Below are 26841 nucleotides of genomic sequence, written 5' to 3'. Positions count from 1 at the left end.
TGTTTCAAGTCTAAGGAGAAAGCCTGTATACTTGGTGGCCAGGTTTGGTTTTTTTTGTTCCAGCCAGTCACCTGTGGGTCTGACCTCTATAACCATCAACTGTCAGAAATAAATGCAGACACAGTTCCTTGCTTTCAGCTGCTAGAGACCAAGCATAGGTTGTTCTGTGCTACAAGGCCATTCCTTCCATCTCCAACTCTGCTTTAGGAAGACCAATTTCAGTTAGTACTGACACCCTTTCCCATCTTCATCCCAGGAAATGTCTTTGACATACTGCAGTTATTCCCTCAACATCAGTAAGGTGATACGGCCAAACTTAACACAGCTAACTCTGCCTCAACAAATTCAGCACCACCCTCCCATTGCTGCTCTGGCTCAGGCTTAGAGTGACATTTCTGGGGCAGCGTTCCAACCTGTAACCATTCTTCCAAACCTAGAAGGCTATTTCCCAGGTGGCAGAAACCCCAACCCTTTTCCCAGGGAATCTGCTCCCATCCTCATATGGACCCTATAGCAGAGAAACGTTCTGCTTAGCCAAAGAGGCTGATCTCCCCTCCTCCCCTTACCTTTCCCGCCACAGAAATTGGCCCCATTTAACTCCTGCTGTCGGTTGAAAGAGCCTGGTCCCTCAATCAGAACCAAGCTCAGTCCTCAACATTCATTCCTGTCCTGCAAAGCCCTAGGCACAGATTAAAGCCTGTCCCCAGATCCCTGAGATCAAGGTAAGACAAGCCCAGACGCTGCAGGTAGCAGCAGCTGCACTACCATGAACTGCTCGGCCAACCCATTAGCACACACATGCTTTTGGCTCAGCCACCTACACCCTTCCCCGAGCAGGTGGCCAAGCAAGCTGAATACTGTATGACTTGGGAGGAATAAACTCTTTGGGATTTGAACAAAACCTTTCCAAGGGGTAGGTTTAGTTTGCAAGCCTCTGCTCATTACAGGGACTGAGAAACATCTCTTACATACACACACATGCCAACAGGGCCGTGCCTCTTTCAGTAAGGTTACTTACTAGTTGAAGTCTCTTCAGAGCCTGGCTCAAAGAAGGTTACTTTTCTTCCATCACCTGGTTTCTTCACTGGTGTCTTAAAAATAAAAGGAAAAAAGCCAAACACACAATATCCCCTTAAAACTCCCCCCTACCCGAGTTTTAAAGTTTAAGATGTAGGTCATCTGACTAGTCAAAATTTTACTGAAAAATTTATTGTTCAAAGACCTCAATTATTACATAGCTACCAAGAATAGACAAGGTAATCACTGAATGACTAAAACTATCTACAGACCAGTGAAGTGGTACTAAGAATACAAATATTGAGAACAAGATACCACAATAAAGCCAGTTAAACTAACATTAGTTATTGGTATTGCTGAGGACAACATACTGGACACAAATGAGCATGTACATGAAAAGGAGAAAACTATAACCAGACTTGCTATTTTAACTCCCTGGTAACATCTGCTGAATCAACAGGAGAATGCAAGGCTCGTTCCCTGCTAAGGGACCCACCAAAGAAAGAGACCCGTAACAAACTTTTGACTGCAATTGGTGATAAGGCTACGTAAAACTATTGCTACCACAAAGTCCCATAACCTACATGTCTGCAAGTTCCTAAGACCAATACATCAATTATCATAGGTTCTGAGCCATTCTGTCAAGAAGAAATACGTTCATTTAGCCTTCTGATGAGACTTTGATTTACTTGCAAAATTGAACCCTTAATGTAACCAAAATGCACTATTTTTTTAGAGAACAGTCACCTCAATACAACTGTTTCCTAGCTAGGGCAGAAAGCATGCATTTACCGCACTGTTACTGCCTTGCAAAGCTGCTATTATTTCAACCTAACTTTTGCTGTAGTATTAAACAGCAGTTGGTTCTTAAAGACTCTTACCTTCTCTTCTGTCTTTAATGCTGGCTTTGGAGGTTGAGGTTGAGGGACTTTGAAACCTAAAATTTCCAACATATTTTCAGCTGCATTGCGTTTAGCAACTTTTTTGTTCGTGCCCATTCCTTCAGCTGTGTGTACACCAACTTTCACCTGGATAAAAGAGAAAGAAAAAAACCAAATAAATTCTTAAACAGTAGTATGAAGATTCACTTATTGGTGATCTGCATCTTCAGCATGCCATGAGTCACAAAATACATCAAGTGATCATTATTCTAAGCAAGCTGTCATTTATTATCAGTGATCATTGGCCTCCAAGCATGAAACGCCCAAACAGAAGTCACACAAACAGCTACGTTTCATTATCTCACCTTGGCAACAGTCTAAATGCTCAAAACTGGTATCACAGCAGATATAAATTTTCCAAGCTAAAGTTGCAGGTTTAGCAAATTTACTAATGTAATGGAAAGAAAGCAACTACCTTTCCTGTCTTGGCCAGGATAGGGGAGAGGTCTGGAGAATGTACTTAATTATTAGAGGCTAGTAGATACTCAGTATTAAAAAAACTGCCATGCTATTGGGATTTGCAATGCACAGTGCAGAAAGTGCTGCACTCTAAAGCAACACATGAAAACTCAGTGGAAGGAGGAAATGAAGGATACCCAGGTTCGTGTTAATAAATCCTACACTATGAAATATAAGAAGCTCAGTATCTCTTAACAGAGTATTAATATTCCTGTTAATTAAAACATTAGACAGTTACCACAGACACTTCTGGTGCCCTATGCAATTTTTTTAAAAACATGATTCAGATAATTTTTCTTGAACCTTTATCTTCCTTGAATGTAGCCCACTAGATATTTTCTTAACAAATTTCATGGAAATTTGGCTGTTATCCTGTTAACTTTGTATATCAACATGACAACCTGGTTACCATAAACCAAAAAAACCCCACAATCAAACCCAAACATCACATCCATGCAACTATATTTCTCAAATTAACATACAAACCTGCATAACAAACTCCCTGCGCCTTGGAAGACCACGTTCTGTGATGAGCATGTACTCTGGTTCCTTCTCTTTCTTAGCCTGCTGTATCTGGGCAAGTCTGCTAATGGGATTCATTCCTTGACCATATTCTGGACTTGTTTGCAGCTACGTAGAACAATGTTTAGGAGATAAACCAAAATTTGTGAATATTTGGTTTAATAGACAAAATGCAGCATGCCACTGAATTCATTCATCTCTAAAATTTAAAAACACTGAAATAAAAGTTGCTTAATGAAACACTGTCGCAGCCAAAGAGAAACACTCAATTTATTTGGCTCTGCTGTCACAGTTGACCACATACAACCCATCACTGGTAATGGTTTTACAAGTTCTAATCCTGACATATTAGGGGGGACAGGCTTGCAGGAGAATTTGCACAAGCAAAATCATGCAAAACTCAAAGCTGTAAAGTCTAAGGCTTGAAATTCAGAGCTTGATTTTTATGTGCCACTCATTCTTTTATAAGGTTTCTCTTTCATCTTGAATTTACTGATAACTGTTGTAATGGTGTCAGAACCCCATTTAGAGTAGGAGCAAAGTATAATTTCATTTGTAGTACCAGACTGCTGATAAATGTTGAGCAGCTGAAGAGTGTTTATAATTAACTCAGAAACACCTCTCATCTGATGATTATTTATAACAGTCAGATTTCCAATCTGTTTGTCTCTTACCTTCACTATTGATTTTGTTTTCTTTTTGATTCGTGGCTTCATTTTCTCAACCGTAGGAAGGGGTGGCAATTTTTTCAGTTCTTCCAGGACTGCTATTGCAGCATTTTTCTTTGAGATCTTCTTGCTCTTTCCTTCACCTTCACCCATGAATTCTCCAACTGACACCTTGGTTACAAAACTCTTCATATGGGGAGGACCACTTTCCTTGGTCACCTGTTTCAGAGGGAAAAACTGAGTGAAAGCGTGATAAACACTTATTAAAAATGGTAGGGCACGTTGTTTATAGCAAACTTCTCTCAAGAACTACGGATAAAGAGGTTTTAGATTCTCCCACAATCCAGAAAGTAGAGATGTAAATCATACTCAAATAACATAATCCCACCCAAATAAACATACACTTTAAAAAGATCAGATGCAACAATCAGTAAACAGTATTTACATATAAGTCATTAACCCATCTAATTTAATTTACTGATTTACTCTTTCTAATATTAAAGTATGACTGTTCTATTTCATCAGTGTGTGCTTCTGCACAGTTAACATCGCCTCATTAAATACATCATGTTACAGTTACAGAACATTACAGACAAAGCAATTCTTTAGGATCCAGCATTTTAGTTCAGAAATCAAGAATTCTGGAGACATCTAAGAGATAGCTGCCTACTACATATTTAGTCTTTTAACTCCATTCATAACACATCATACTTCAAAATATCCATAAAGTCAAAAAGTAAGAATGAATTAAGAACTTCCACCCACAACTGGCTTTGTGTGACAGTATATTTTTACCAGTGATGCTCAGGCTAATCTGCAATAATTGAAATCTGTACATAAAATTTCATAGAACTGTTTTAGAAGCAATTTAGTTACACACAATTGCGTTTTCTTAGTATAATAATTCAGATAGTTGACTTAAATGTTACTCTGCCAGCTCAGGAAAGCAGCATGATAAATTAATATTTTAGTGAAAGAGAGATGCTCCTATGGAAGCTATTGATTTAAGATAACTAAAATGATCAAGGAGGGGCAAAGAGGCAGCAAGCAGCCAGGCCAAAGGGAAAGGAAAGTAAGATGCACATGAGGTCACCTCATGGCAAGAAAAGAAACCTATTTGTGAGATTCTGCAACTTGCGGGTAGTCCACATCAGTGCTTAATTAAGCAAATACTTCCATAAATGTCTTTCAGAGTGAGCTATACTCTTTTGCCTCGACTCTGCACTTCAATGTTCTAACCATTAATGTGGGGTTGTGTTTTGTTTCTTCACTGTAATACTGATTTTTTTTTAAAAGCTTGGAAAAAAAGATTGCACAGACAACCACAGCGTAGCTGTTCACTCATGTTGTGATTTTAGTGCGTGAATTTGTGAACAGGTGGATTTTTCTTTTTTCTTCACTTTACCCTATAAACTCAGACAATCAGAGGTGACTGTCAAAGGTAAAAGTGTATTCACAACTAACAAGACATGTTAAAAGTCAGTTGTTTGGGTTATCTAGAAGAGACTCAATGTGTACCCTTAATATTCTAATAAAAACAAATCTAGAGCTTGTAAAATAAACATACCTCAAAATTCACAGGCAAGTTCCTTTTAAGTGCAATCTCAAAAACTTGGCTTATTTCAGATTTATTGAGATTTTCATCATCTGGTTCTTTTCCGTTAACCTAAAAGAAGCATACTCTATTTAAAATAAAGATCCTATTAAATTGAATTTTATCCATCCAACCAGTTTACTGAACTCTCAAAATTTTAAGTGGTCTAAGCTTTACTGCCATGTTACGTGAATGTGTAGAAATGCAGCACACATACTACAGAATTGAAACTTAAGAAGCTCATTTAAGGTATATGTGCAAAAGCTAGCAAACCTTCATATTTTCATGTGCTTGTTACAGGAAAGAAAAAATGGAATAAGGGCCAATAGGTTTAAAAATCTATTTATAGAAAAACAAACTGAAGTGTTAAATGAACTGATTTCCAAATGGAAGTACCTTTATGAAACACAATTTTCATATACTGATTGGACATTTGTACCAAAAGCACTAAGACAGTATCAGGTAAGAGAAAGGGCAGGAAAAATAAAGATTCTGAGAATGGGACCAATGTGAATAAAGGATGGCTAATTAGACCCTGGCATAGTCCTGTCTTAACACGTTCCCTTGCAAGTGCTTCATCGACAGATTTTTTTCTCATCTGAAGAACATACTATCAGGAACTTGCCCTAAATCAAATGGTGTACACCTCTGAGAACTTACACCTGCTAGGAGGACAGCAGTGCCACGTGAAGCTTACCTACAGGCACTTCTACGTATCTCCAGGTAAAATTTTGATTGTGATTCCAAAAAAGTCTTCACTGATGTTGGGATCAACATGAACTAAGAGGCGTGGTAACAGCAACAGAGAAATTTTAAGACTAAGTGTCCAGCAGTGATATTGGAAAGATTATGATAAAGATGAACAGCAACAATTTCACCAATTGTATCATGCCACAATACTAGTAATGCAACCAGGTAACAAAAATGATTTAAATATTTTATTGGAGCAGCAGAAATATGCTAGAGAGCTCTCATTGATTAAAACTAGTTTTGATGGTAGCAAGCATCCCCAATGTCTGTTACTAACAAGTTAAATTAAAACATGAAGGAAATTTTTTTTCCACCACTGAAAGCAGCCTCTTCCCATCTCAGAAAAAAATATTAGTAAAATTATTCTGTGGTTTTCACTCCTCCCAGTGTCCCATCAGATTTCACACTGTTCTTATGGGTTGACCTTGTATTTCAGGTTTGAGTAGAAAACATTTCAGAAGAGCACATATAGCCCAACATCCTTTTACAGTGATAACACTTGATACTTCTGATCCCACTAATACATCCCATCTCCAGCTTCTGCATGGAGGTGTACGTAAAGCAATCTTCAGGTCTGCAAAAACTGAGACCACACGATGGCACCACTCCCACAGGAGCGAGGTAGATGAACTCTGCATTCAACTGCATGAGAAACGTGGAGGCAACACCTACACTAGAAGAACCATACTATACCTCAGCAGAAGGCACAATGCAGGTCAAAATTGGCAAAACCAAGATTGAATACAGGAGTCAAAAGTCTTGATTATCATATTCTAAAACCTATTTCAAATGCAATTGGTAAGTTCAAAAGGAATAGCATCATATACCCAGAAAAAAATATTTGAACTACTAAGGTCTTATTATATTACAGTCCAGGTGTTAACAGCAAGTTTACTACCAGCATCTCTAGGAACGATCTGTCACTACCCTTACTGTCAAAACGTTAGCACAATCACTCTAATTACAAATATTTTTCCCCTCCTTGTCATTTCAGATATACTCTAGTTTTTCAAATTCCAACATTGTCCCTTGCGAAGGTGACCAGGACTTCTCTTTATTGGATTAGATTTTTCCCATTTAATATCCTTTCAAGAGAATACAAATAAGTAGTATGGAATTATTTGCTATATTACAATGTATATTCTTGACATATTCCAAGTCTGTTCACATGCTGTAAAACACAGGTACTTTTCTTCAATATCTTTATCTAAAAAGAGTAAATTAATAGCAAAATAACAACTAACAGACTAGAGCTATTTTACTGATTATTTTGCCTCTACTTGAGTTTCTGGATCAGTTTATTTTATAAATCAAAAAAAATCATACACACACAGTCTCGCTTCTTTCTCTTTTCCTGCACACCTCAAGGCAGATGATCTATAAAGTCTGCTTTTAAAGTAGTTTGCATGTGTGCATAGACTAAACTCTCCAAGGAATCTATGACTCTAAATCAGAATGAGACAACGAATATAAGCATTTACCACTCTTAACTCTCAGCAAATTGTTCAAATCCATCTCTAACAAGTGAAAAAAATAGTCACAAAAGGAAACAAAAGTGAGATTCAAAAACTCCCAAGCGAATTACAAAAGTAATACACTCCTTTAAGAGGGATTCACCCTTTTCTAGGAACTCTTTCAACATGCACTTCCTCAAAGACTGCTTATAAGCAAATTATGAAAACCAGTAGAGCTGCTGATTGGAACTACACTGATTTCAACATAGCTATCAGTCTGATTATTTTCTTCCACGTTAAGGGTATAAAGTGCAGCTGATATTTACCAAATAAGCTGGCAAAAAACATAGAAGCAATTCTGGTTTTAGTATTTTTCAGGCAAAAGTTAGAATTTCTGTCTAAGAATTGTGCTAGAAAGCATAGCTTTCTATGTTTTCTAAGCTTTAAATTGATGCTTTATCACCTCTGTATCTGAATATGCAAAGTAACCCTGTACTGCAACTTTGTCATCATGTCTTAACTCCAGTCAGACTAATTTAGGTTGGAAGGGTCCTTTGGAGGTCTCCTACTACAGCTCCCACTCAAAGCAGAGCAGACTTTAAAATTAAATTGGGCTGTTCAGGCAGAGCTTTGTTAATAATATTATTACATTTTTTTCCTGCCACTTGCTTCTAGATTTGCAGTCTGAGAAAGTGTGGGAAATAGTCATTCTTATGCTTAAAATCAATAATTTTATTCAATGATTTCTTCTTAGGCACTAAATATTTTCTAATTCAAAAATACAAGAGTAAAATCCTGTAAATACAAAAGTTTGTAAAAAAAAAATTTACGAAGTTTACAAAATTAACCCCTGCCAAAAAAATACAAGAGTTCAAGCTTAAGCATATTCTGTTTACACACACACACAAATGGGATATACAAAAATGACTACATTTAAAACAAAAATTACTGGCAACATCAAATGACAGGTAGGAAGTATCAGGATTATGCCTGCTTGTGAAATCTTAATTTGCCTCCAGTGTATACACACATTATAACAGCATCTCTTATAATCCTTCAAAGACTTTGCCTCACTGAATGCAAGAATGAACAGTGCTCACGTAGCAGTAAAGTCTTCCTTATTTTAATCTTCATCTTGTCTAGTGCAAAACACTGTTACAAAAACAGCAATTCCCTCAGACATTCCTAAAACTACAATATTTGAAAGCCACAAATATTAATGAACTTGGCATTTAAGTACCAAACTTTAAATTAAGATCTGATTTATCCGAGTACTTATCATAAAACAGTACTCTCTGTTCAAAGGACTGCTTTCCTTAAGCATAGCTGCATTTCTTACTGTCCATTTGGTAGACAAGTCAAACATAAATAGAAATATAAAATGACAAACGCATGCTTCTCATGAAAGTTTAAGTGACTTGCCCAACATATGCACAGCAAGTTCAAGACAGCACTCAGCTGCCAGCAAGCTTGCAACTATTTTATTCGTAATTCTCCCTTCTTGCAATCTCTTGCATCATTCACAATAGTATTTCCTTTATCATGTCCTTAAAAAAAAAAATAAAAAGGAGAGTGTCTCTAGGTTTACTTCCTTTACCTCTTGATTTACATCCCTTACACTGAATGTGACATCCTACAGAAAAGGATATGTGGTCACATAAAGACAACTGCAGTGTTTGTTCTGAAGACCTCACATTACTCAACTTTAAACACAACTCTACAAATATTCAGAAAGTCACTTGTAGAGAAGCATTTCTAAAAAACTGAACAGAAAAGAATTCAGTTACATGTGATCCTATTATTTTCTGCAGAGTCGGACTTCTTGGGTCCAGTACACAGAACTTTGCCACCTGAGGTGGAAAAATGGCTGATGACAGCAGGTTATCTTTTACGAGGGTGAGTGCAAAAAGTGGGTGTTATGCATCGCTGAGACAGAATGACAATACTCAGGATTTTGGGGTTCCCCTGCACTGGACAGGACGTCCTCCCCAGGCTTGACCTCTCCTGCGTGAAGACCTCCAGCTTGTCCCTGACCACACTGGCCTATCACCAGTTCCATATTTCAGTGCAGAACTCATCTCCACTCTTTCAACTTCTACTCCCCGCAGCATCTTAGTAGCCTCCATCATTCAATAATCTACATTCCTCCAGAGAGCTTTCTGTTACATGAACCACTACCATCAGTACCTCCTAGGCCTCTTCCCTGAACCATGAGATCCAGTGTTTTTGCCTAATTATCTGGGTAATGTTCTCTCCCACAAACACACTCGGAAATTTTAACTCAATGTCCCTTGGCTTCACAACACATTTCCTCAATCCTCTTCCTCTGTCATTCCTGGTAGTTTCCAGCTAGTTGTGGGTTTTTGGTTTGGTTTTTTTTTTCTTTCTCCCCCCACTCTGAGATCCCTTGTTACCTTCTTGCCCAATTCTTCATTTCCCTTCTTTCTCAGCACATAACCAGACTCTGTATCCAGCAAGTTCTCATGCTCCCTAGATTGCAAGTTACCAGTCTGACCTCCACTTCCAGTTCCTCACCTCTCTGTCAATGTCCTAGTCTCTCTTGCTTCTAGGTTTGTATTGGATGGCCTCCCCCTCAACACAATCTAGATGCCAGCATGGAGTAAATCAATAGATCTCTTGCTCTTAGTTCTAATATCAAGCCCTCATTACTCAGACAGGTATAATGAGTCCATAAAGGAAAGACTAAATACACTCTTTGTAGTAGTTTTTGGCCAAAGCAGTAAGACAACACATATGGAGAGGGTGCACACAGTCAACCAGCCCCAGAAGCTATTAGAAATTTTTGTGCAACACGATGAGACCTTCTGCTTAAAGCAACTTAACAAAAAAGCATGTAAAAACCCAGTAACAGGGTCTTGGAATGGAAAGTGCTGGGCAGCCATAAATATATGGAGGGATAAAAATTTGCTCCTTATATTCATATCAAAATGTGTGTATGAGTTTACTACTTCCATGAACTTCCTGCTCTTCTAGAACTTCCATGGTTCTTTCCAGAATCATGTAGGAATTTTGCCCAGGAAGCAAACTCACATCTGTTTTCTATGTTGCCCATCCTGGAATGCAAGTACCCCATTTACACACTTCTTCAGAAGTTTGTATATGATCTGTACTTGATAAGATATTAGTTCCTATCTATGCTTCCAGAGCTCATATCTGACAGAGGTCTATAGCATTGCTGTGGAAAAATACGACAGCAAAAGAATTAATATAACTTCATTTAGGAAAACTCTAGTTCCACAGAAATTTATGTTTTTAAAACAAAGTGCTTCTGTTGACCCAAGTAGGTCAACACTACTACACAGAATTAAATTTCACAATTGTCATCTTCCACTCAATAAGGAAAAAATCTACAATATCTCAGTTTATTTTAGAAATTTATGCTTACAACACTAAGATTAATTCCCACCTCTGGTTTCTCAGGCAAGGGCTCATTCTGCAGAACTTTCAGTGCTTTAGCAGCTGCATCATGCTTAGCAGCTTGTCTTGTTCTTCCTTTCCCATGAAACTGCTGCCCTCCAATTGAAAGCTCAACTTGATAAAGTAAGGGCCCAACAGGAAATGGGTAAAAGTACCTGCAAAGAGAGAGATTCAAATAAGCAAACAGTTTGGCCTACAAAGTAAACAGAAACATAAGTTATACGTGGATGAATCACTTGAGTATCAGTAACTGTGACTGAGCACTGAAGCACTAGCATTAAAAAGCCAAATTTTGATATTGAAGTCTAAAAGATTTTAGGGAGACACCTTTGAAAAAGAGTATCAACATTTCTTGTTTTACAATACAAGCACATTTCTAACCAGCTAGAACAGAGGAAGACAATGTAACTATGCTTTTATAGACTTGACAGGCCAGTAAGTTTTGAATTCTCAATTCCTATGCATGTATAAAATTCTTTAAACTGAAGCTTTAAATAAATTAGCTTTAGAAAAAGCATCAAAATGTTTTCTTCACTTTTGCTTTTACACAGAAAGAAAATGCAAGAAATATTTAGCTAATATTTAGGTATTCATTTCATGAAGCTGGCTATATTCGAACGTCCTCAAAAACACTTCATCATTTGGTTCAGTTCCCTTTTTCCTCCCCTTCCCCTCCCCCCAAAGAAAAAAAAAAGTAAGACAGATTACAGATATTAATGCAGTGTACTTACCAAAACCTTTTGTCTCATAAGTTGGCTATCTTTCAAGCTGAATATCCCTTTAAGGGACATTGTATTTTTAGCTAGCTTTCAGAAGATAGCATCAAAGCACTCGGATGATGAGAGCAGAAGTTCAAAAATATGAGACTGCAAAACCAAAAAATTAAACAATACATACCGTGGGGGATAAGTACCACCTCTCATAGTATAGTTGTAAGTGGATCTCATCCCTGTATAAGGATCGATAGGTTTATACATAGGTTTCTTTCCCAGCTTCATGCAAAGTGCATTTAACTCCACCGTGGGGGTTACACTGTCTAAATAAAAAGGAATATAAAGAGAGTTGTCCAATTGTCACAGGGAACTGAAACAATCTAAACTCTTACGCTGTCTCAAAGCAGGGAAAAACGAGCTCAAGTTTTGCCATATGCAGTATCTTAAATGAATGAATTCTGAATAGAAATGGTAATGAACACAAAGAAAATAAGTCTATATGATGCATATTAAATTAGCAGCCTAGTAGAGTTGTGACAAATCCTGTTACAAAAAAGTGAATTTGCTGGGGGTTTTTGTGGTTTGTTTGAGTTTTGGTTTTTTGTTTGTTTTATTTTGCTTTAAACTTGTGAAGTTACCAATTTATTCATTTTTACAGCATATCTAACAATGTGGTCTGCAGAACAGAGAATGTCTCTTCCCAAAATAATACTTTTAAATTAAATTAACAGACATGCTACATACCTTTTGAGTCTGTTGTTTACTGAGATTGATCAAACATTTCTCTTTCTACTCAATGACCTAAGAAGGGTTTTTATGACTCTTCATTTTCAAATTGCAACTGGCCTTTTCAAGAGGAAGGTATATTGTTACTGAGGGCTATAAACATTTCTCTCAGTGCAGATACTGTGTGGATGAAGAACTGACTCCCTGACTATTCTCATTTGAGAAAGAACAGTAATGTAAATGGCAATTTTTTTTCTATCACAGGCCTCATTGGCTCAAAAATCAGTGTGTACTCTAGTACAACAGTGTTTTGCTCTAAGGCAATTGCCAAAAGAAAATGAAATTACAGAGCAAATTCACAAAGTAAGTAATTGCTAGCTTCTCATATTTTCACTGTTGACTGTACAAAGTGTTTCTAAAGAAAGAATTCAGATGATATCAGAATAAACTGGCACAAAAGATAATTTTTAACCTTTGCTGAACACACTAATGCAATCTCAATAGCTTCGAATTCAAGTGACTGAGTAAATGCAAATCAATCACATGGGCAACTGAGATGTGAAGCTAGTTCATACTTCAGTTTACATTTTAAATGTATCTTAAAAGCAATCTTAGTAAACTAAGAAATTCCCTAAACATAGCAAACTACAACTTAAATACTTTTACACAAATCAACATCTATTTCTCTTTAAAGAAGTACAAATGATGCAAATTCCAAAGTTCTGATCCAACCCTTCAACACAAATTTAACAGTTTTGTTTTGGATTTTTTTCGTGGTTTTTGTTTTGGTTGCTTTGGTTTTGTTGTTGGTTTTGGTTTTTTTTAAATTAAACATTTCTAAAGAAATCGTTATTGTCAAGTTTTTGAATTATCCTGTCAGAATTACCAAACACATTCATCTGCCCACGCAAAAGATCATTGTTTAGTGTGACCAAGTCCTGCATGGTGTATTTTTTTTGTTTGTTTGGATTTTTTTTACTTCGTTTTCTTTTTTTTTTTTTTTAAGATTAGGATAAACATCTTTTCCAGGATTTCACCACGTGTTACAATACAAGACGGTAAGTTAAACAGTGGGTTGATGGAAAAACCCTATACTTTTAACTTGTTAATATGATGATTTTTATCATGTTGCCTATAACAAAGACTAAATCGAGATTATGTTCTCACAAAACTTGACAATTGTCATTGTTAAATATGCACAATTACTGTTTTCATTCATCCTTATGCAACTTTAAAATACATACCAAAACCAGAAAGGTATATTGTAGGTATTTTTTATTTTTTAAATCGGTTTGTTGTGGCATATACCTGGATTCTTGCCTTCACTACGAGATGGACGAGCTGTGGGCTTAGGGAATTTTGTCCCTTCCAAAGCTTTGGCAGCTGCCGCATGTTGCGCTTTTTTAATACTAGTTCCTTCAGCTTCCCAGTGCTGGTCCCCAAGAGTCAGCTGCACTGTAAACACCTCAAAAACAGAAAACATGAATTTTACTAGGAGCTGCTTCAGAATTCACGTAATTTATTAGACACCCTTACACAAAACAATGAGTCTTTTAGTGATGCAAAAGTTGAGAATATGGTAATCAAAGTTTTCCTCAACTACCATGTCATCTCCAGATTTTAAATACTTTGGACATTGACAGGATTTCCCTGATTACTGAACTCAAATTTCACAATAATTGTAGCTAGCAATTACCCTGCATACTGCACGAGATCATATAAGCTAAAAACCAAAAGACACAATGTACACAGAAGTGACAGCTACATGGTTAGGTGGTGTGCCAACATTACTCTGAACAGCAGCCTTGAAACTTAGGCTTTTTTATTCCACATTACTCAATTCTTGCTTTAGTACTGCAGGGTTTTAACGATATTTTTCAGCAGTTTGAAGAAAGATAAGTTCACATTGCACCATAAAAGCTTCTACATGCCCACAGGTGAGCACAAACCTATTTGATTATACAGCAAAGCTCTGTGGCATTTCTTTTTAAGTACGTGGGATAGGGAAGGATACATATTGCCCTAAATTTTCACAAATCAATCAGACAACAGCAAGCCAAGGTCTCCCTGGTAATTAAATGAAGTTTACATTCAATCAGAATGAAAACACAAGTAAACAGATGCTCTGAATGTTATTCTAATACTTTTCGTAAACACAAACCCTGCCTCCTTTGCACATTTGCGCTGACTTTACCCATTTTGGACAAAAGATTTTAGTTCTTAATATTATTCAATTCCAAGACAGTTCCTCTAACATACAACAAGCACTGTTCCAGGAAACACCTTAAGACGCGATGCCAGATTAAATAGTCACATCCCAGGCTGATTTTCCTTGTATGCCTTCACCTCAGTTCTCATACAATAGAGATCTTCAATGAGGATTAAAAGGTTTAATAAAGCTAAAACTCCCTTCTTCAGTGTTCTTCGAAGTAACACAAACTGCCTGTGTATTTGCTGTATTCCTGAAAAACTATCTTTCTGCATACAAACAGAACACCAAAGGAATTGTATATTACTGAAATTCTGACACATTGTAAAAGATATGCCATGACATGTGATGCACACCACGTGCTGGTCTAACCTAGGCATTCTTATATTCCCGCTGTGAAGAACTAAAGATTCTTTTGCTAAAGTAACTGTTTCAGAACAGATGAATGTTCAGTGCTGTTCAATATTACTGTACTTCAGGCATTAAAGGACATATACCAAGATCCTTGTTTTCCAAATATCGGGCAGTTAGGACAGAAAAGTTCATTTTATTTACAACTAAAACAGAGCAAAAGCAAAGTAACATTCAGTTATGATACGCAGAAGAGAGAACAACTCTTAAGTAGTAAAACTTATTCCAGGCATATCAACAAATATAGATTTGTACCTTGCCAACTACACAGACACAAAAGCACTACACCTCCTTATGTAGCATTTTTTCTAAAGAAATACAATTGCCATAAATCTTCCTGCATCTTACAGGATAATTTAGAGTAAGAAACTATTTTAATCTTTTAAAGTTGGTGGGATTAATCTCAAAATATTAAAATGCACCACAGGAAGAACACAGAAAATTTGCAGAACAGGCAGTATGTAGAACAAAAGCTTAACAACGTATTAGAAAGTGATTGTATAAAGATCATCCACATTTAATACAAATTTTTTTAGCAAAGAGTGCAAGGGACAAACCTTGCTCTATTAAATGAACGTCAAAACCAAGCATCTCATAATGGGGCTAACATAAATAAATAACTCTTCAAAAAAGCTAAGTAGTCTTAGGTAACAGGTAAGTTCAACCTTTAGGTACTTTGGGAAACCAACTTTTTTAGTGCACATGTAACAGCTTCACACTTCCCTACCATCAGTACTTTGGTGAGCTTCCCGTTCCTCTCTATTATTCTGTATTATCTTGCATTAAAAGCATATACTTTGCCTTTCCATTTATGAAAATGAAAGAGCATGAACAGCAGCAATAAGAAACTTATATTCATATTTACCTTAGAATGAGCTGGACCTTGCTCACTCAAAAGCTTATACTCAGGCTGAATCTTATTGAAACGGGCTAACTCATTCACAAGACACATTGGGGTTTTCTCTTTGGGGTTTGCCATGTTTGAAGGAGCTGAAAGATTACAGAAAATCAGATAAATGAACAGGGAGCTATGAAGACTACTATAATTTTGAATTAAAAAAAAAAATCTCTTTGGCATAGCATTTAGTTGTCTGCAATACATCACTTCTCAGAAAAGATTTGCTGGAACAGACAGCTCTGTTCATCAGCCAAACTGGCAACAATCTACTGAACTTTGGGATGTCCAAGCAACGCGCATGCCTAAAAGACAGCATCATTAAATTTAATGTTTTAATGCAAGCCAGAAGTATGAAGTTAGGAGACTCCTGCATTTAGCTTACATCTTATGTGGTACATTTCAAGGAGCAAATCTTCTAAGTATTCATCATGGTCACTTGCTTTGAATAATTTCAGAACGTCAGTTAATTTCTTTTTCCTTTTCCTATTTTTCCCTATTGTCTATTTTTAATTCATTACCTTTTATTCGCTGTATTATATTTTATTAGCACAATATATTTATCATTAAACTGGTGATAAAAGAACTAAAGGTAACAGAACTAAACAAATTATTTCAACCACCACATTTTTTATATGTAAAACAAGCTACTTGTAGAAAAGATGAATAGCAATGTTTTAAAAATTCAATGTTATACAATGAATGTAATACTCTTTACTATTAGAAACATTTCAATTAATTATTAGAACTTCGTGGAAAAGTATGCTTCCACCTGTCTCAAACAGATTTCATTCAATAGGGAGAAAGCATTACAAGCTACTGTAGTTGGATAAATATTACGTTTAAAGTATCTGTAGGCGCAAGACATCAGGAATGTATCATGCCAAACTAGAAACACTAAGAATATATACGCTTATTAACAGACACTCAATCTTACCTGCAGCTGCATTGGTGGATGTAACTGATGCAGAGGGTAAAGCAGAGTTTTGGATAGGTCTACCTGCATTTTCAGAGGGCAAAGAACTAGTAGTTGAAGGAATACTCAAAGGCTGTGAAAGAGATGGGGTTTTATTCAATATTTGGCTCCCTGCAAGGGCAGCAGAAGGATTCTGAATTTGAACTTGAGACATGTTCACTTCCGACCAGGGCAAATTACTGTAGGTAAACAGCTTTGAATGCAGGCAAACTCAGTGTGGTGAAGCCAAATTGCTGACCTAAAAGATGAACAAAACATTATACTAAATATTTAGCATTCTCTAACTAACAATCTACTGAAATTATTTCTCCATCAGCAAAAAGGGAAAAGGGGAAAAAGCCTTCAATCAAACATCCATTGTTTCCATTTTGTATGCAATAAGTCACTTATGCATCCAGTTTTAACAGCATATTTCAATCTATATGCCCTATCATCTAAGTTTCACATTCCTTTCATTTACAAGAGAGAAGTAATATAGAAGCTTGATTTATGCTTGTTCATTTAAGATAACTATCCATCTGTTTTCCCCATCACTGAACGCACTTACAAAGCAAATCCAGTTACTTGAACTGATAGTCCCTGCTTACATACTAAACAAAGAGCAACTTTCACGAACAGATTACATTTCATGCATGCTACCATTTGAAGTTAAAGTTTTTTAAGTTGGAAGGGCAAGCAATAAATGCAGTCTTTACAAAACCACTATTTAGAGCATGCATCCTTTATTAGAACCATATACTTTTTTCTGCCAGGATCACTGAGAAGAATGCCTAGCCATTTATGAGGGGAACACAACTGGTGTCCAGCAGAAAATGCCAAAGTAGCTATGACTGGGAAAAGCAAAAGTGTAAGAGTTCATAAACTTCATAAGCTACACGCATTTTGAAGGTTACTTCTATTTAAGTCAGAACGTGTCCCAGTCACAGTTCAAGCATCAATTTAGAGTTATCTGGCCTTACAACACTCTAAGCAACTGTTGAAAGTGCTCATAGGCATCTATGTTCATTTAAGAAAAAACACCTCCAAGCGCTGAACTTGCACCAGTCAATGTGAAGTACTGTGATAGGTCTTTCCTCCACTGACAAATTAGTATTAGATTTCTCTTACACATGGATGCAACATTATCTTCATGCTCAGACAGTTAAACCTAAATATACACTAACAGGTTGCCAGTTTGAAGGCTATCATTGCTGCCAGAGCTCAGCTGCACATATCTGCTTACGATCCACAAATCAATTTATTTATTAAAAATAAATTTTACAGCCAAGTAAACACATTTTACACACAAAGGCACGCACACATGCACACATACACTGGTCACCTACAGATTTTATTAGGGCCACAAACAAAGGTTCATTCTTTCATAATTTATAGATGAAAAGGAGAAGAGAAATCACTGCTCCAAATAGCAGCAGGGAGCTATTAGTAGCAACACAACTCCACTAGTGCTCTGTAAGCTTCAAATTCTGAACCTGTGAATGGACTTCCAAATGTAAGAGGAGCAGCAATGAGTCAGAGTGAAGTTTTTAGCTAGTTACTGCCAAAACAAACCTAAAAGGAGAACCTAGGTTAATACATTCATGGATACAAAGATTTATTGATTGATTGATTTATTAAGTAAGTGGAAAGAAGCTACTGGGAAACAACAGATATACCAACAAATCTACCACCTGGAATATTTTTACTTTGAAAAAACATCACAAACATGTCAAGTTTATCATACTACCGGTTGGATAACTTCATTTTTTACTAGACAGTGAAATTAGTTCAGATCTCATTAGTTCAGAAGACTTATATGTAGATTATACTCAAAATAAATCCTATGTTTGAGTACTAAATTTGCAGAAGTTACACATTGGGTGCATCGTAACCGTGAAAATGGTATTAAGGAGTCTATCTAAAGGAACTCCAAGAAGTTGTAAGACAAAGATGAAAAGTATGTAGAATAAGACTCCAGGGTAATAATTTTATAATCACTATGTTTTGTTCCCAGGAGCATCACTAGAAACACGGAAAATTTTCAAACATTGATAATAATTGCCTGGAATAGACTACAGAGTCTTGCAGTGCAATAAAAAAAAAAAGCTAATTCTCCTTCCTGTTGAAGTGTAATGACCTTCAAAGTAACTGAAGTTAAACAGTTTCTAATCCACACATTTTGAGAAGAGGACAGCAAAAGTTTTTATTTTGAAGTCAGTAACATCAGGATCTTTCAGATTATGCTGGAAAGGAAGTCAGAAAACTCGGCCTACAAGTACTTTGCTTTTAAAGGCACTATCCTTCATTTATTTGCCATCGCCTGCTTTTAGAAAACATGGAATTTCAGCTCCAAAATACCTATGTTAAAGTGGTTTTCTAGTCATACAATGCAAACAGCATACCAATCCCTATTAATTTTTTTCCCCAAGAAGGGAAGTCCCTGACAAGGATATTATTAGTTCACTTTCTATATTTACAGCAGAGTACTACAGAACCTCACAGAGGTACAGCTCGGACTGCTCTCTACCCAGTGCTCGCTCCATCAAGAGTTATAGCCATCAGTGTTCAGCCTGAAAAAGCTTTTCTTCAAACACCTCTGGTTAGAATAATACTCAGGGCAGACAATTCAGCCGTTATTCACAAAAATCTGTGGAGACTTGAGGTCACATCCTACTGCTTGAAACAATAAGGTTTTAGAAACTGATCCAATTTTGAATAGACTTCAGCTGTGCACATTTGACGACCAGACAAAAAAATTGCTGCAGACATGTCCATAGCTCATAACCTGCTTATTCTCAGCACAGAGACCCAATTGCCCAACTTCTTCAGCAGTCTGGCTGCTCAGTCACATCTAAACAGACTAGTAAGGACCTAGGAAAGTGTTTGAAGCACACCTTGCTAGAATTCACCACTCACCTTCCTCTAACCGTTCAACAAACTGGAAGAGTTCAGCGCTCGTGTACCTTCTGGGAATCCAAAAGACTTCCAGTTTCACAAGAAACCAAGTATTGAGAGTTTAAGCACAGCTCACCTTATGCATCTGTAAGATGGTAACAATCCCACCCACCCCTCTCTGCAAAATGCTTTGCAATTACAAGTGTAGCTGTGATTTGATGACCAAAATTACTGTACAAATATGTGGCCTCTGGAGCCATTAATTTAGCAAGAAAGAAAAGATGTACTCAACAAGATCGTATAAGTGCTCCTTTCCATGACTGTTTCTAAAGGTGGAGGAAGGAAAAGCTGCAATGTCTAACCAAAAAGAAATTTTAAGGAATCAATAAGCTGTATCTTTACTTGAAATAGAAATCTGAAACCTGTAGAACACACTGCTCTTCAACGTTTACCCCCAAGACATTCGAGTAGCTGAATACCTGGCCACGCCAGTCTTTAACCACAGCTGAAGAGAAATTTATTATCAGGGCAACAACTGAATTGCAATGAAAACAAAACTTTTCCAATGAATGTATCATTTTTAACCTAAGTGAATATAATGCTTGTTTCTACATAAATTGCTACATTATCATCATGTTTCTCTTTCCTTCACCAATATACCAATCTCACATGGGTTTGTATTCAGATCAAAAGTTGAATCTACATCCTCTAAGTTATCACCAATTCAGAATTATTTCAGAGTTCATTAGGCTGAATTCAGGCAGAACCTAAGCAAAGTAGGCATTAAAAACATCTTGTGAATTGCTGAAATTCCACTTTACAAATTTCTGACAATTTTAGACACTAGATAGTAACGTACAAGATTATGCCTTACAAGTTTATATATACAAATATATATTATGCTTTCTTTTTAAAAACATTTAGCTCATACTTTGAAGAGCAACTTCAAAGAACAGTCTGACAAAACAAACTGGAATTCTGTTTGTATTTTTTCAGCTACTGTGAAGTTGATGATACTGTAGTTGATTTGTGTGAAGCATTTCACTAGGGTATAAGAACTCACTGTCCATCAGTCCACGTTTAATTATAGGTTATTTGGGGATTATAAAAGGGTTTACAGTGCTTTTACAAAGTAATATGCCCTCTACCCTGTAACAGACTTACAAAATCCTAACTATCCAAGAAAAAGCACCATAATCTAGAAAGTTGAGACTAACAACTTCTAAAGGCTGTTTCAGTGGACAGAGAAACAAAGAGATGCCAGAATTTCAGGTGATTTTTCCATGCGATCACCGGTTAGCTACTTCAAACTTTTCAAGACAAATACTAGTACAAATAACTGACTCCTATACAATACTTGAGGCATTGCTAGAACTTAAAACGACTCACAAACATCAAGACAGGTAAATGAACAAATGTTTTACTCATACCATCTTAGCCAGAAGCTAATCACATAACTTGCTCCCTTCCCACCCTTCCACATGTACTTTTTGCTAACTGACATTAATATATAAAATTTTATTGAGACAGTGTTGTGCTAGAATATTATCCTCATGATGGTAATGGCTGCCATCAAACAATTCAATGACCTATGGACAATAATAAACTTAAAGAGATGGATTTGCAGATGACAGAGCACTGTTCCCCACTCCAGTTTTTAGATTTTTATTTTCTTTTGGCACATCAATGCCTGGAATATCCCCAGAAATTCTGAATACATTGAAATGCAAAGTTCAGAAGTCACTAAGGTAATCAAAAGGCAAGCAAAGAAATGCACAAAGATGTGAACGTAGTCTCAGTCCACTCAGCCAAAAATAAATTAAAATCTTCCTATACAAAGGAAAGAATGTAGCATTTTCAGATAAAGGTTTTCTTGTGTTATAATTCTTTTTTGTGTTATAATTCTCAAAGGTGTTAAAGATAGAAGCCAGAGGATCAAACAAGAAACAGACACTTCCTGTGCATAATCATGTTTTACCACAAGTTGTGGTTTCTTTAATATGATGCAAATAAAAGGTAAGAAACTGTAATGTGTTAAGTAAGTTTCCTGTACCTTTAGGAGATCCAGAGAGTGAAGATTTGGATTTAGTTCTGAATAGGATATTTAGGATGGAGAATGCCTAAAAGGAAAAACAGACAGTTAGCATTTTGCTTCCTAAAGCTACAAAAAGATCTTCCTGTAGTAAATGTCTCACCACTACATTGAGTTTGCCTCAACTGTTCGGATGACGAGAATTTGTATGACCATTAAATTCTCACTGACAGACTGCTCAGAGCTACTTTTTTCAAGCAGAAATTCCAACCTGATCCAAGAATCTTCTTTCCTTGCTCCTTCCCCAAAGCTAAGTGATTTTTTTCACACAAACAGTGGAATCTCACAATAGTGCTCTCTGCAGGATTGTAAGGGTCACTTGCAACTTTTCTTTCTGTAGTAAGGCTTCCAGTTCTGTAGAAGTTAACCTTCTTCCTAAAAGCCCTAAAGATCAGCTACTGAAATTAGACCCAGACCTTAATTCACAGAGCCAAACCAAAAGCAAGCCACTAACCTGAGAAATTCTGGCAGCTATTAACTGAAAAATCTGATACAAATTTTACCTTTTGGTTACATTTCCAGTCTAATAATTTTGCTTATAAATAGGCATATTAAAAAAATCAATCTAGCTAAAACAATTTTAGAATAAAATTGTTTCAGTACTGAATATGAAACCTGTCACTGCATGGACTGCTCTAAATGGAAATCAAAACGTATTTTATTCTGCTTACAAATATAGCACAAAGTGTTTAATCCTTCTTTTCCATGACTAAAGCCAACTGTGCACAGATGCTAGCAACATTACTACCAGCAACAGAATGGGTAAGATCTCAATCTTAATTAAGGTTAGAAGAGGACATAGATAAACAAGCTCTTGAATTTACTTCAGACAGCCATTTGAAAAATCCTACAACAAATCTTAGAACTATAACCAGTTATCTTGGAGTCCAGCAGAACAGATGAGGATACAGAGCCTAAAAAAGGCTGACATCATGCCTTTTTTTTAACTGGAGAGGGAAGAAGGAAGACAACAGGATTACAGTCCTATCAGTTCAACTCCTATTCTAGAAGTTTTTCTGGAGTCTTAATTAAGCACCTGGAAAACAAGGAAATTGATAATACTCCCAGGCAGCATCAAAACCAACTCATGTAAAGACAACTGAATTTTTTCCAGCCATCTCTGGTGGTCTAAGCAGGCTCAGAAATGAATAGCAGGAACAAGTGCAAGGTTCTGGGCAGGCACTGTCTGCTGACCAAACACAGGACAGAAAAACCACCAGCTGACACCAGCAGAGTGGGAGAAGAGTTACAACCGACATAACATCATTACCTAACACAAGCCAATGCTGACAGGCTCTTTAAGAAAAAGCAATCATCATGCTGAGATGTAGAAATGGAAAAATAGCCTGCGAGATACCTGCAGCAGTCCTTCTACTCTGTACTTGGGGTTACTGAGCCTTCAGCTGGAGCACTGCATCCACACATGGGTACCGCGCTTCAAGACAGATGTGGGCCCAGTTAGCAAAACCAAAGTAGGAAAAGCATAAAACCCTCAGTTTTAGAAAAATATAACCTACAAGAAAAACACTAAAGGATTTGGGCTTGTATATGCTGAAGAAGAGAGGGCTGGGGCCTGACAACCAGCAGTCTTCAAGTACATAAAAGGTTTTTGGAGTGGAAAAGAATAATTTGTTCTTCACATTTAGTGACAGAACTAGCGACAAGAGGCTTAAAAGTACATTAAAAAAACGTTTTCTGATAGTAATGGTTGCAATGAACTATACTGTTTTGGGTGATGAGGTGACTTCACTGCTGGCAAACTTTAAGTAATTGATAAACACCCATTTAGAATAAGGCTGGCGCACCTGACACTGCAGAGGGGATGGACTACTTCACTCCCTTGAGTCCCTCCCAGCCCAGATTCCCATGACTGCAAACACACTTTTGTGTATCTGACTGTAACAGCACATTTCAGACTCTTATCAGAGGAAGACAACGGCCTTGTTAAACAACAGGTTTGGCAAACAGGGGGATTTCACATGGCTCCTACCACAGACTTGCTCTGAATTCTGATAAATCACTTGAAAATTCAAGAGAGATGAAATCCTCAAAAGAACTAGGCTTTATTCATTGTCAGGACTGGAATATGGAAACGTATCCTATTGCTTAGGGTATGCACATTGGAAAGGCTGGAAGTTACAACATTCTCATTATGCTTCTTGTTATGAACTTCCATCTGTACCCCACTAAAACTTTCTTTGCATTCATTCATGACCCACCAACACCAGGCAGGGAGGGCTTTCCATGGAACAAGAACAGAGTAGAATGAGAAACAGAACAGACACCAGATAAAACCATCAAGATTCAAATTACAAGGACTTCTTGACATCACCAACTAAAAATCATGTCATCAACAAAATCCAAGAAAAAGTTTTAGCTATAGAAAATGAGGTTTAAAATTAACACTAATTTCTTTCTGAAAAGCGGATGCTTCATGACATAGTGCATCTGAATAGTTACTGACCCTTCAGTCACATAGCAAGGAAGACTAATTATTCCTTATCTACAACAAACTCTGTCCTCAAAGCAAGAAAGTTCATTTAGCCCTGTTTCACAGATGGGCAACTAGAAGACAAACCCCAAGTCCTATCCCTGCAAAAGGATGTGGGTATGCAAGGTGGGAGCTAGGCAGAACCGAAACAACTAAACGAACTGTGGAGTGCAGAACATTTGCTCACTAACCCCTTTGTCACCTGTATTTTTACATGCCTGTCACTCTACTGCCACTCAGCATCAACCAACCCTCATTTGGGTAAAAGCGTGGCATTGCAGTAATGCTTATCTGCCACGCAGGAACAATCTGCTGAGCTGGTCTGACAGAGGAGGCCAATCCCCCACAGCTCAAATCAGAATATCTAGTCTCATCAAAGTCAGACTTGCTATTCAACACCAATATTTTCACCTGTTTGCAGACTGGGGAATATTACAGTGCATTCATTACCTAGATAAAATATTGGTTAGAAAGATTCCCTCTCTCCTCCCTTTTTTTAAAGGAGATTTAAATAACTCAAATGTGGCGGCTAAGTCTCTTTTGTCCCACACTCGACCATTTTGGAGCATGAAGAACAAATTTCCACAAATTCTAGGAGGTTTGTTGAGATGGTTAGCTTCCTAACATACCTTTGAAAATGCCAGATCAGTGGTAGCTTTGTAATACAGAGCATAAAATTCTAAAGCATTTGACTACTGCAACAGTGTTTAAGAACAACATCCAACTAATTACAATTGGAAAGTCTAAATAAATATTCACTACCAATCAAGATAAAATAAAGACTACAAATTTTACAGACTTAGGGCTATTTACACAAAATGTAAAACACTAGCTGAACTATGTTTTCTTCTTAGGTAAATCTTTTTTCATAGTATTTGGGCAAGACATGGTACATCTCAAAGGCAACATTCACTGTAGCAAAAGATGATGCTCTTTTTGAGTACTGGTAAGATGAATTTTCAAGAGTGGAAATGCTAAATATTAATCAAATTAGTTCAGGAGCGAAGACATGGACTATTAATAAGAGATGGAAAGCTAAAATTTTAAAGTAAAATCTGAAGGAAAAGAGGGAACTAACAGATGTACACATAAAGCAGACAGTTCCAAACATAATGCAACATAATAAAGCACAAAGTTATAAGTCAATCATGAATAAAGATAAATGCTTAAATGCTTACTTTTAGCTGAATTAGTTAGTACTGTGACAAAATATTTAATGCATTTCTTTTCCTGCAGTAGAACAGGTCAAAAGAGCCCACTGATACTGATTACAGCTAACATGGTAACAATCAGTGCACAGATCTCTATTGTTCCAGTTGCATCTTCAAGCACTCTAATAAAGTAATCAACCCCTCAGCAAGGATCCTAGACAAAGCAATTAGAAAAATTTTTTTGGAAAGTTCACATGTCTTCAGAATAAAGTTGCTGTTCTTCAGGAAAATCTGAAAGGCACAGAGCAGTTTTCAATTTTGCTCTGACTCTGTACATCACCCCAAATTTATTTCAACCTACGACTAGTTTAATTTTGCCACAAAATACCTAATACTTTGACTAACTGGCACTGATAATAAAAAATGATTAATGATAAACATTATGAAAAATTTCACAGTGGCCACTTAATAATAAAAAAAGAACTGTATCTTGCATACATCCTTCAAAGTGAGTTTTCAAATGAGATTCTGATCCAACATCAGAAAATACAGTAAAAAATTCAACCCATTGGCTCTTTAAATTTTCATCAAGATGTGACAAACATCCAGTGAATATCTCTGTAAAAGTCTGAACATACAAATTTGTTTCCTATACAAGATGATCAATAGACAAATCAGAGATGATTTTATTACATCATAGCTATAGCTGTGTCATTAAAACTCAAGTTTTGATGTTCACTAGTATTTTTAAAAAAAAAGATATATTTCTCTCAGTTTGAGCAAGGGAACTATGTAGTACATTTGCACGTTCTAGTTAGAAGAAAGATGATTTTATAAATATACTATTCCAAAAGCAGACAAAGGACTTCATTCAGATATTTTATTTCATGGCTATATATACACCTAGCCTTCATTTACATTCCAAATGATGTTCCTCCCGGGTTTAAGCCTGCCAGAAAAGCAATGACAAAAATATCCAACAGATGAATAAATCAGAAAAATGGCTGTCAACTTTACTAGCTATAGTACCACCTAGATGGACAACCTGAACGAGTCAAAACCTATATAACCTTTAGGACAGACAGGAGCAGTGTAGATTTAAAAGGAACTTGTTGCTGTCATGTCTCCTGAAAAACTAGCGCTGTGATCAAAACACAGTGAAAAGAAAAGTGAGCCTGGTGCAGTGATGGCTGCCAAACCCAGTGGGCAATGAGGAGAAAGTGTGATGATGCCAGTGTTCAGAAAGAAAGCTAATGCTGCTAATACTAGCTGTCTTGGTGTTTGCACTGTAATCTGTACAAGCAGAAGGCTGAGGGTGTCTCCTGCTGCTGTCACCGTATCTACACCTTTTATCAGAACAGTCACACAAGTCTAGTTCAGTCTTGGGAGTTTTGCTACCAGGATCATGTGCCCCTGAGACTTTGCCGTCTGTGACTGTTGTCACCCACTCTGGGCAGTCT

The 26841-nt window shown here is 36.8% G+C and overlaps 1 protein-coding gene across 4 annotated transcripts in view; it reads right to left on the bottom strand.

Annotated features, from left to right (window-relative positions):
• Positions 1 to 21769, bottom strand: part of STAU1 (staufen double-stranded RNA binding protein 1) — a 26977-nt gene extending 5208 nt beyond the window's left edge. The window contains exons 1-11 of one of the 4 annotated variants that reach the window (XM_009697112.1): positions 21701 to 21769; positions 16735 to 17011; positions 15768 to 15892; positions 13591 to 13747; positions 11741 to 11879; positions 10833 to 10998; positions 5175 to 5273; positions 3614 to 3844; positions 2904 to 3047; positions 1899 to 2045; positions 1019 to 1091 (exon numbers count right to left, since the gene is read on the bottom strand). In XM_009697112.1, the coding sequence (XP_009695414.1) occupies positions 1019 to 1091; positions 1899 to 2045; positions 2904 to 3047; positions 3614 to 3844; positions 5175 to 5273; positions 10833 to 10998; positions 11741 to 11879; positions 13591 to 13747; positions 15768 to 15892; positions 16735 to 16927 (1474 nt within the window). In that variant the 5' untranslated portion in view covers positions 16928 to 17011; positions 21701 to 21769. Of the gene's footprint in view, positions 1 to 1018; positions 1092 to 1898; positions 2046 to 2903; positions 3048 to 3613; positions 3845 to 5174; positions 5274 to 10832; positions 10999 to 11740; positions 11880 to 13590; positions 13748 to 15767; positions 15893 to 16734; positions 17014 to 21700 lie in introns of those variants that run through there. The other 3 variants (XM_009697113.1, XM_009697114.1, XM_009697116.1) reach the window with 3 other exon arrangements.
• Between the last annotated feature and the right edge of the window lie 5072 nt (positions 21770 to 26841).

The sequence above is a fragment of the Cariama cristata genome, unplaced genomic scaffold (assembly GCF_000690535.1).
Source record: "Cariama cristata isolate BGI_N322 unplaced genomic scaffold, ASM69053v1 scaffold28773, whole genome shotgun sequence".
Classification (NCBI taxonomy): Eukaryota; Metazoa; Chordata; class Aves; order Cariamiformes; family Cariamidae; genus Cariama; species Cariama cristata.
Note: the sequence above shows the minus strand (reverse complement) of the source record. Positions and strands in the feature narration are given on the sequence as shown.